The 11,868-nt window shown below is 35.9% G+C and overlaps 1 protein-coding gene and 1 pseudogene across 1 annotated transcript; one reads left to right on the plus strand and one right to left on the minus strand.

The window, feature by feature from the left end:
* Positions 1-4,030: 4,030 nt before the first annotated feature.
* On the plus strand, positions 4,031-8,492 carry LOC143588917 (THO complex subunit 4D-like). The gene is made up of 7 exons (XM_077069810.1): positions 4,031-4,069; positions 5,289-5,528; positions 6,261-6,404; positions 6,501-6,569; positions 6,650-6,834; positions 7,957-8,007; positions 8,126-8,492. The coding sequence occupies exons 2-7, from the start codon at positions 5,331-5,333 to the stop codon at positions 8,319-8,321; spliced, it is 843 nt and encodes a 280-aa protein (XP_076925925.1). The 5' UTR covers positions 4,031-4,069; positions 5,289-5,330; the 3' UTR covers positions 8,322-8,492.
* An 800-nt stretch (positions 8,493-9,292) lies between these two features.
* LOC143588931 (kunitz trypsin inhibitor 5-like) lies at positions 9,293-9,893 on the minus strand (annotated as a pseudogene).
* Between the last annotated feature and the right edge of the window lie 1,975 nt (positions 9,894-11,868).

The raw sequence follows: 11,868 nt of genomic DNA on the forward strand, positions 1-11,868 counted from the left end.
GCAAGATTGCCTGATACAGGGTTACTTCAAATATTTATAAAACTGCCTGTGAATCTAGTTCAGGATATACAGCAGGTTTAATGTGATTTGTAATCTAGATTTCACATTTTCAAAATATTTACCAGCTTTTACCTTAAGATGTCCTATCAGTATAGAAGACAGAAATAAGAGTGTTTCACATCTAAGGGTGTTTCACAAACAAGCTAGATATGTTTCCTCATATTGTGTATGAATATCACTTTACATAGTATTTTGGCCCTTTAATGCTTTGGGTATCACATGATCAACTCTGGGATAATGTAAGAAACAAACACTTCAAGTATAAGGCACTAATTTAAGCAAAACTCAAAGAGATGAATTGAATATTGATTCTTTATACTTGTCTATAAGGTCAAGAAAATGTATCATATAAATAGATGCGCACCTTTTTCGTGCAAAAATGTAATTGTTCATGAAAAGTTAGTTACGCCCTGTTAATAAAAAATGGCACGTTCACTTTTGGAGAGAAAGATAGTTATAATCGAATTAACTCTCATTTATAACAATTTCATTTTTGCCACGACTATTTTGTTGAATTACATCAGATCTAAACGTCCGTGTAGAATTCAGTGTTTGGAAAACTTCAAAATTAAAACTTGGCCATGTTTTAATAATGAAATTCAGGCAAGTATACACAAAGCATGCATTTTACATATCCTACTTGCATTACTACAACTTGACTTGAATATCTTTGGCCTTATTTCACAAAGCCAATTACGTTAAAATACGTTGGCAATACAGCAATCACCAACATCAAGTATATAAATTATGTGGTCAAGTGGTAAACATGAACAAACCAATATGTTTTGCTTTTGTGTCGTGGCCCGGTTCCTTCCTCACTTCACCTTCACCTGCAAAATAAAATAAAAAAACCTAATTTTGACCAAACTGAATAGCATAAACTCGTAACACTAACTTAAGTTTTCTTTTTTTTCCTTCAAATTTATATTCTTACACCCAAGTGATTACAATAAAGTGGTAGGCAAACGGGCAACAAGCTGCGCCACAACCCCCTTTTGAATAGCCAAACCGATTCTACTAAACACGAAGCGTTGAGTCTTAGGGGCCGAAAGATTACTATTCAAGGCCCGCTCAACCCTGGTCAGAAAATCTACAGCAGCCTCCGGGGCCCTTATACAAGTTTTATGACGATTTTGTATTTTCTTTGGCAAACAAATAGAATGCAAGGGCAGGGTGCCTAGCGCTTGTATAGTTTTCCAGAAATACGACATATGTGAAATTACAGAAAAATGAAGTAGAAATTATTAAATTATAAATACGAATGATGCAGATTGTGGCGTATAATGCTTACCAGTGGATTGAGACTTCCGCTTGGCTTGGTTTCTGGTTGTCATAGATAGATAATCGGAGGATAAGCGAGACGGTGGCTGTTGAAGGCGTATGGTATTATAGGGCTACATGTGAGGCGGCTTGGGTTACTAAGCCTTTGCCCAGTCTTGACCAAATAATCATTCACGAATAGATTTAACTAATTTAATGAAACAAAAGACAGCTTAATCTTGATGAAAACTAACGAAACTCACTGAAAACTTAACGTGAACTCTCATATATAACAAATGGAACCACCTAGGTCACTAAATACCGGTACCGGTATCAAATCGATCTTTAATGCTTCGTCGACTTGAGCATCCGTCTTCGTGTTAATCTTGATCAGCGTGTATATACAATCTTAATTTTTAATATGATTTACGTTTCCAATATGTGTAATATGTAATTAAAGCTTTGGAAGAGACACCTCCCCCCACCAAGAGATTTTTTTTTTCCAAGTAGTAGGTTTAAAAAGAAAAAAAGTGATTTTTAGGTGTCTGATAATGGACCAAATGTATTTTAGGTATCCAGCCATCTGAGACGACTAGCCATCTGAGATAGCTGGATCACGTTTATCTCTCCTAATGGTGTTCCATTTAAGCGATGGCGTGCACATTTGTTGTGACTGGATCAGTCATCTGAGATGACTGGATCCAAATTTATTCCATTGAACATAATTTTGCCACGTGACATCATAAGATGAAGCCATCCATCTGAGATAGTTGGATTGAACTCCGTATTTTCAATTACTGCAAGCTCGCGGGTGTACTGCAAAGATGATTTAAAAGTCATGAGAGTATATCAATTATACAAGAAGAATTTTGATTTTACAAAGTAACACCAATATTCTTTTTCATACATTTTTGTTCAACCTTTAACCTTCATGCATTCCACAAGTGCAAATCGTCAGTAAAAGTTAATTAATGTGAGGTAGCAACTTGAGAAATATAGGGAAAACGTATTGGTGTTCTTTTGTAGAATAAAATTATTATTGTATAATGGATAAACTCTCGTGACTTCCTTTGTATAAAATAGTAAGTATAGTGTTCATAAGATGTCAGATGCCATCAACTTATACTACATGACTTTGAAATCATCTTTGCATCTTCAAAAGAGTAAACCCACAAGTTTGCAATGATTGAAAATACAGAGTTCAATCCTACTATCTCAGATGCCTGGTTTCATCTTATGCTATCACATTTGGATCCAGCCATCTCAGATGGCTGATCCAGTCATAAAAAACGTGCACTTCATCACTTACATGGAACGCCACTAGGAGAGATAAACGCGAACCAACTATCTCAGATGGCTGGGCACCTAAAATCCATTTGGTCGATTGTTAAACACATAGAAACCATATTTTTCTTTTTAAACCTATTACTTTGAAAAGAAATCCCACCAAGATAATGTTGTTTAGGAAAAATAATGCAACCATGCAAAAAATAGTTCGTTTAAAAAGAAGGAACAAATATCATAGGCCATTTGTACAATGGAAGCCCGTGACTTTCCTTATGAGAAGTCATGGGGTTCGAGTGTGACAAAAATATCATACCTGAACCAAGGTTTTATCATAGTGGGCTTTCGGGCGGTGGTTTCCTCTAAAATTGGTAGCGGACTAAGTCGTTTGCGACTATATGATCGCTATCAAGGGTAGGGCTGTAAACGAACCGAACGAACATGAACAAGGCTTTGTTCATGTTCATTCGTTAAGGAAATAATGTGTTCATGAACGGTTCACGAACACTTACCGAATGATATTTTATGTCCGTGCTCGTTCATTAAGGAAATGAATGTGTTCATGAACACAAACGAACACAAATAATCTACAGGGCCTGGAGGACCGATGTATTCATCAATGTGATTAATGAAAGCCTGTAAATGAAGCGAACAAACACAAACAAGGGCATATTCGCTCAATTAAAACTTTAAACGAATACAGACACTTAATCGAACACATATTTATGCTCATTGTCGTTTATTTAAAAAATGAACATTTGTATTCGTTTATTTAAGATCAAATGAACATAACTGAACAAAGATAATCGAACATAAATGAACACAAACAAACATAAACGAAAATCTTTAAATAAACACAAATTAAAAAATAAAAAACCTTTAAGTAGATAGCTCATTCAGATAATAATTAATTATTTTCTATTAATACAAAATGGACATAAATAACAGACATAAACGAACAAAAATAAACAAACATAAATAAATAAACATAAACGAACATTCATAACATAAATGAACGAACATACCATGTGTTCATGTTCGTTCGTTTAACTAAATAAACACAAAATTTTTGTTCGTGTTCGTTTATTTATTAAATAAAGAAACTTCCCGTTGAACAATTCACGAATAATTCACTAAACATTCGGTTCGTTTACAGGTCTAATCACGAGTGGCTTTTTGTAGACAGCTGAATCGGGTTTTGTTGGTAGGTTAAAAAAAAGGGAACGAATAAAATAGGAGAATTGAGTGGGCCCACCATGGCCTGTAGAAAACCCTAGCGCCATTTACCAATTTGTTCGACGTCAAACTTTACGATCTTTATTATCACTCTCTATCTATCGCCTCTCTACCCAAACCCTAATTCAATCCCTTTGCTTTGTGCATCACAATCTCCATAAATCACAGCTTCTCATCATATAATCCTCCATCATATATCCTAGCGTCACAGATCTGTGACCATCTAAAGGTAAATTTACGTTACCAGTTGATATCCTGTATGCTTTCTGTATATGTACAAATTAGCCGTTAGATTATCTCAGCAGCGTTATTAATCTCACGTATACGGAGTCAATTAGGTTTTTGTTTCGTTATCTGTTGTGTAGTATGATTTTTGATTTTTTAACGGTAGATCTTGATTGCTTTTGCCCTAATTTTTGAGATATGAGCTTATTTGCTGCTTGCTACTGAAAAAAGGTAGATGAATGCTTATTAAAGCTTGTGATTTGAGTTTAATTTGTTTATTGAGACTTGTGAATTTAGGATTTGTAAACAGGTATAACTAAATCAGGTGAGAACTAATAATTCTTCATTCATCAAACTTTTAGGCATCACTGCCGCAATGACATTTGATGTGATATTGTGATACATGCATATAATGCATTCGAAGATAGTTGTACTAAAATTTGAATGCCCATTGCTTTTTTCAAGGTAGATCTTGATTGTTTTTGTTTTAAATTTTGAGTTCTGAGCTTGTTTATTGCTAGCTACTGATCAAACATAGGTGAATGCCTGTCATATCTGTTTTTCGTAAAAGTATTAGACATAGTTGTTAATAGCACTCATAGCATGCGCTATTGCGAATAGCGCAGAGAAGCGATGATCCAGCGCAATCTGATGTTTAACGCTCAATAGCGTTAGCGACAATTTGTTTTTTTTTTAATATTAAAAACTGAATTTTTAGTAATCGGCCAAACAGCATCAATCTTCAGTAATTAATTCGTAAAAACTTAAATGCGTGAATTAAAGACTATTTCTTTTTAAATAATTTTCTAATACGTTGTCGCTAAACATCAAATAGCGCCCACTATTTCATCGCTATCTCTACGTAGCGTATAGGTAGCTTGTTGCTATTGACTGCTATTTGCTATTAACAACGATGGTATTAGAACCATGGTATGCAGGAAGTTATTCATAGCCTTGTCAAGGCATTGAATGCCCAGACTCCACAGTTTTAACTTGCAATATTTGTGATTCAGTGATTGTGTGTGTTTTACTTTACTTGGGATGCTAGTTTAGTTTCTTTGTGATGATATGAGCTTGTTCATATAGATGATATTGTGATTTAGGTAGTTGTATTGTGAACATCTTCATTTACTGTCAACTTTATTACATATTCTTATGTTGCATGACTGTGCTCTGTTGATGTTATTGGATCTAGTTTTCTTATAAGTTTTGGTGTTTGACAGGCTGTTTACTTCTGAAAGTAAGGCTGTGCAGTGTTCTTTGCAATGGCATCTTTGGATATGTCGCTTGATGATATGATAAAGAGTAGGCGTACTACTGTTAGAGGTAGAGATCGAGGTCGTGGTCGGGCCCGTGGTGGCCGAGGTCAACAAAGGTCATTTGGTGGTGGAAGACCAACAGGGCCACCTCGCAGAGGTCCCCTTGCTGTCAATGCTCGGCCATCAGCTTATACTATTGCCAAGGCAAGCTTCAAATTTATGGATACTTATGCATTTGATTAAGAATTGAGTAGAAACCAAACATGAGGACCTCATAACATTGTGCTAGAAATTCTAACGTGAGGAGTGTTTGATACCATCATCTTCATGGCAAAGTACATATCAGATCTGCTACTAAAGAATTGTTACTCTCTACTTCATTTGAGTTGCATTGAGGGCTTTCTTATGCATCTGCTTGATGATACAAAAGTTCTTTGATGTTATTGCTGTGTTAGATTGCTTACTTGCTTGCCACATCCTTTAAAGGAGCTTCATCATTTCAAATAACCAAAAGTCCAAACAGTAGAGGGGACAAAATTTTCTATACTCATTTCTAAATTCTAACACGTGCCTATCTATTTTTGGTCAATTTACTAGCATCAATACTATTTTTTGATGGTGGATGTATGATGGAATTTATTACTTTTTCTGGGATATATCACCAGCAAAAGTATCAGTTACTCTCCTAGTTCATGGTGTTTTTGCAAAGGGGATTCCTTCGCGTGAACTTCAGAACTGGAGCTTGTTTCTATACAATAGCAAAACTTTTTGTGCAATGGGTTTAGTGTAGCTCCACATACCTCAATGTTATGAGTATTTCATCATTTCAATATTTGAATGTTTCTGGATTCATTCATGAAGAACGGTGAATTGTTTAACTTATGGTAATAGACTGACTTTGTCCCAATTTGGACTTTTTTGGTATGCTTGCTTCAGTCTTTCCGCAAACCAAAGAATTCACCTTGGCAGCACAACTTGCTTGAAGAGAGTTTAACTGCAGCAGGTGTTCCCGGATTCGATAATGGCGCAAAATTAAACATTTCCAACTTGGACATTGGAGTGACAAATTCAGATATTAGGGTACATCCTTACAACTTGTTTATATATGTATTTCATGTGCCTCGTTCTAGCAAGTTTTCTTTTTTTAGTTTTTTGATAATGGATTTTAAACTATAGGAACTTTTCTCTGAGATTGGAGAGCTGAAAAGATATGCAATTCATTATGACAAACATGGTCGTCCAAGTGTAAGTTTTATGGAAATGATAAATGTGATTGTGAAGGGTAAAAGTGTAAAATCAAATAATATCGTGTGTTCATTTTACAGGGCTCAGCTGAAGTGTTGTTTGCTAGAAGAAGTGATGCTTTTCAGGCATTAAAGCGGTATAACAATGTGCAATTGGACGGGAAGCCTATGAAGATTGAAATTGAAGGGTCCAACACTAAGGTTCCTGTTTCTGCTCGTGTCAATGTTGTTGGAGGTTTAAATGGCCAGAGGACGGTTGTGATGACGTATGTTATCTTTCACATTTCCTTTTATTCTTTTAAGACAAAATAAAAGATAACCTTGCTTATGGAAGGTACTTTAATTATTTTAAAGCTAAAGATCTTTTTTTTTGAGAAGAACTATTATCACAGAATTTTTTGTGACATCGGGACAGCTAGATAATTTCGGCTTTAGACTTGGTTGGAAAGGAGAATTGCAGTTGAACTTGGACATACTGTTAAGTGCAAGACTTATTTTATGATTTTCTTTTTAAAGCATTAATTATACAAAGCTAAATATGTTTGTGTGTTTTTACATCCCAATAAAGCAGTATTTGTTGCAATCTAGAATCTAACTTGAGCAGTAGTCTAATGCACCAACTTTACAAATAAGCGAAATCCCCTTACTGATCTCTAAAACAATCAAATTATTGTATTTGACTCTCACAAGTGCCAACTTAAACTTGATATAAAGTTCGCAATTGTTAGCAATTGATCTTGATCGTTTTGGACATCGACATGGAGTTTTTGTAAAGTTTGTGTTTTTACATATTGCTTGATTTACATTCTAGTTGGCCACACTATGTATTATTTTATCTTATGTAAAACACGTAACAGAAATTTTAGCTTTATATACATTGCTTTAAAGAATTCACAAAACAAGTCTCGACATATATAACACGTAGCTCATGGATTTACACTATTTTTGCCACTTTTTAAATATTTTTTACTGTTTCAATTTAAAGTCACACATGGATAACAAAGTATTCGAGCCGGGGGTCTCACCGGAAGCAGCCTCTCTATCCCTATGGGGTAGAGGTAAGGCTGTCTACATCTTACCCTCCTCAGACCCTAACATAGCTTTGCTATTGGTGGGATATACTGAGTACGATGATGATGATGATGATGATGGATAACAAAGTATCATTCTAGTTTTATTTAAACACATATATATGAAAATAACAATAATATTTTGGTCATTGTGTTGGGAACGCTTTGCTCTGTTGCGTTTTGTCCAAAGTTTGGATGTGCGTTGGGAGCGCATGCCATGAATTTGGCGCAATGCGACGTGATCCTCGTAATAGCGCATCAGCACAATAAGCGCGCAATTTAAAAGATTGTGATCTAATGTAACATACTCCCTTGCAGGTCAAGAATGGGCCGAGGTAGAGGTGCTACTGCAGCTAATCGTTCATTTGGGTACGCACCTTGTGATGGTTTTTACCTTTTATTTTGTTTCTTTTTAAAACCATAAATTTTAATATCGTTTGGTTTCATGAGAAAAGTTTTGATTGTGTATACTGGTTTGTGTTTTTAGGCAGAGATACGGTGGAGGTACAAGGAACGGTCGTGGTGGTATGATAAACACACGTGGCGGCAGTGTTGGTGGTCGTGGGCGAGGTCGTGGTCAAAGTAGTGGTCGGGGTCGCGGTCGAGGCAGGAAGCCAGCTGTGGACAAGTCGGCTGATGAACTCGATAAGGAACTCGAGAACTACCATGCTATGCAGAGTTAGTTATTTCTCGAGTTTTTTTTAAAATTTGATTAGTGGTTGAAGCTTTCTGCTTGTGGAGTAAATTTGGTTGTTTTAACTTTGATTGCATGCTTCTAAAGGTAGAATCTTGATATTGTTCTTGGTATTATTTTTTACAGAACATAGAATCCTTGTATATGGTTGTGTTTTATTTATCTTCTTATAACGCTACATCAACTTTATTGCATGCAAATGGTATAAAGTCATAATGCCTTTTTAAACCTCTACGTTCGCCTTTAGTGACACCAATGTCACCCACAAATTGGGACTGCATGTGTTGCACACCGTAGGGCAGTAAACAAAGCTTATAACCGTTTTCACCATATTTCTCTATCTTGAACCAGTTGAATAATAATTCCCCACTGTCCCACGTCTTGAGAAGAACCATTGTCCGTTTATGGTTTCAAGCCTCAAAACTGCAGTCTGGCCACATTGTTTTACTTGGGAACTTAATGTTAAGATCTGTGGATTCATGAAAGATGCCATGAGCCATTGGTTGAATTGTCTGGTATGAAACTCAACGGTAGCTGCTGCAGCCTCTACTGCGCATGACAGGCAAGATGTAGTAGCGTTTGCCTGATCTGTGGAATTCTCGGTTGATATGAAGGATAAATGGAGTTTGGGTGGAGGATATTGAGAGCATGGAGAATATAATGAAAACACAGAAGGATATCAAGTGTTATTGCTGTATGTTGCTGGGCGATTAAAAGTGTAACCGAATGTCTAGCTTGTATTTATAGGAGACGGGAAGAAGATTATAGTCTTAGAGATGATGTGTTTATATACTATACACATGTATGCGAGAAGCATACATCAGTAGAGATGTCAAGCACAAGGCACAAATAGATGCTATCGTATATTGTTGTGTTTTATTGGTAATTTTATAACGTTTACAACATGACATACGACAAGCTGTTATTATTACAAGTAACCATTCTTGATGAGGAATTAAGTCACGATGCCTTCTTGAACATGACCACTAGAGGCTCGTTACTCAAAATCAGAGTTCTTTGCCAGTCATTAGCCACAGCAATATCACCACAAGCGGGGCTGCAGGTGTTGCACACCGTAGGACAATACACAAGCTTGTAACCCTTGCCGGGACCATACTTCTCTAATAATGAACCAATTGCTTAAGGTATCCCTACCTGGATTCCCTACCTTACCATAGCTCGAGATAAACTCTTGTTGGTTCATAACCTCACGCCTCCAAACCGAAGGCTTGCCACAAATGGTGACGTTACCTGAGAACATAATGTTAAGATCAATGGATTCACAAATGATGGCGTCTTTGCTAGTGTTGGCTGGTATGAAAGTTTATGGTAACCCGTCGTACTCAATGCGTTCTTGGGCCACCGCAAGCTTGCATTTCAGGTTTACTGATGTGGGTCTTAGGTCTATGCCGCCTCCCATGCCACGTGTGATGGGCAAGATGTAGCAGCTCGTGTCGCGTCTGAGGGAATTTCCGTCCATGTCAAGGACAGGAGATGAAACTTGGGCTGAGGAAAGTGAGAACATGCACAAGAAGATGAAAACACAAAAATATATCTTCATTTTTAATATGGAAAATTAGTGTGGTGTTGGCCATTTTTAAGTGTTGCCAATGAGACGAGACGTAGAGAAGATTATCAATGACGTAGTGTTATGCGGTGGTATTTATCAACTTCATACACATGTATGTCAAAAGTATACGTCAATGGTAGATGTGAAGCACAAGCCAAAGATAACTTAGCAACTAGAAAGAATTTATAGTCATACATTCCGAAAATAGAATCATGAATGATGTACGAGACATATCTATACCATAATTTTTATTTTTTTAGAGTGATGATTTTTTTGTATTTAGGCTACCGCACTCTCTAACTTTGGAGAGTCCCGATCCCACTCTGACCAGACTATGTTGTATTAACCGGGCCAAACAAAATAATAAACATGTAATTTAAAAATAATTGATGGAGTAAACTGCGGTTTTTGTCCATGTGGTTTGTCTAAATCTGCGGTTTTAATCCAATAGTTTCAAATTTACGATTTTAGTCTGTGACAATCCACAATTTGGAACAATCCTTAAACTTGATTAGATTACGTTAACTGCAATAGGTAAGACGCAGGTCTACTTAATCAACAATAGATCTAGCAAGATAGATCATGCACATCATATGCACTAGGTAATTATCGGAATTACAGAGTTACACAAGGAATAGCTTGACAAACGAGAACATTGGTGATAAGACAGTCGGAATTTCAGAATGCGATATACATACATACATACATGCACGCATGCAAACATACATATTGCATAAGATTATTTTTATATAATCTTTTGGCGCTAATACACATAGACGTATTTTTCTAGCAGTTTGAGATTACGAACACACCCGAAAGTATATATTTATAAATATACACATGGCATGTATTTAATACTATTTGTATATGATTTTATTAAGTCTAAAGGTGCATATTTTAAATATACACATGGCACGGATTTAGAACATATGGATCGAATCCAAGCTGAGTTTTTATTAAATTTTTATCTATAAAACCTCTTATTTATTAAAGTTCAAGACGCAATCCAACCACTTAATCTCAAAATTGGGTCCCCATAATCCTACAAAACTAATTGCTATATACATCTAATTAATGACATATTTAAATTTCTAATATCTCATTATATTATAATGAGTTTCTTACGAAGTAGACAATATGGGCAACAAACGGATTAATTTACTCATCATATTCAATATTTGTCCTCCTTTCCACACAAAAGCCGGTGGCTTTCCCCTTTCCACCCATTGTAGCAGCATGTTTACCCAAGTGTTATTTTTTGTGTGTAGTATTATTATATTAGTTCTTACCAAACTTGTAAGACTTGGTCAACACATTTCTTGCCTTTTACTTTCTGTCAAATCGATAGTAGCAATAAGAAGAAAAGCCAGACAAAAGGACCTACATGTTATTCATATGAGCAAGTAATGTGCATTCTTGATTTATATTATCCAAAGACCATACTCATGTTCTTTCTTTGCAAGTCTCAGGGACATAACCTACTCATTTTTGTCTTCTTCTTCCCTTCCATTTGGTTGTGGTGCAAACCGACTAGCCAGAGACCAAGTCTAATATTCCAAAAGCTTAGTCAAGTTTCTAGTTAAATTAAAATTCTAGTTTCTTTTTAAACCCCTTACAACCCTCCCATAAATAGACTCCATATCACACTCTTTCTTGTTTTTGCATGTAGCCTCTCTCAACAAACACTCTCCATAGCACTTTCTATTCTGTACTTTGTTTTAATCTTTCTCTTCTCTCAATCGGTTATAATCTTACCGAAACCCAAGACTCATCCAAGCCGGAAAACCATTAACCATCAAGCTCTAAAGACTCATCTTTGCTCGCTTTACGTGCGTGCTCTTTCTTTAAATTTATAAATTCTTTTTGACGCTTAAAGGTTGTTATGTATAAATCATTCATCCAAGTAGTATTAGTTGACTAAAAATTTATAACTATTGGAGACTAACAAATAACTTGGTTGTTCTTA

The sequence above is a fragment of the Bidens hawaiensis genome, unplaced genomic scaffold (assembly GCF_021521415.1).
Source record: "Bidens hawaiensis isolate Kalapana, Puna unplaced genomic scaffold, B.hawaiensis_p1.1 tig00036885_1, whole genome shotgun sequence".
Classification (NCBI taxonomy): domain Eukaryota; kingdom Viridiplantae; phylum Streptophyta; class Magnoliopsida; order Asterales; family Asteraceae; genus Bidens; species Bidens hawaiensis.

What these genes read in the sequence shown, in the direction of transcription:
- LOC143588917 (XM_077069810.1), top strand. Translation starts at nt 5,331, where the DNA reads ATGGCATCTTTGGATATGTCGCTTGATGATATGATAAAGAGTAGGCGT. An exon ending in TGACAAATTCAGATATTAGG is followed by an intron (nt 6,405 to 6,500) that starts GTACATCCTTAC and finishes TTTAAACTATAG; the next exon opens with GAACTTTTCTCTGAGATTGG. An exon ending in GCAGCTAATCGTTCATTTGG is followed by an intron (nt 8,008 to 8,125) that starts GTACGCACCTTG and finishes TTGTGTTTTTAG; the next exon opens with GCAGAGATACGGTGGAGGTA.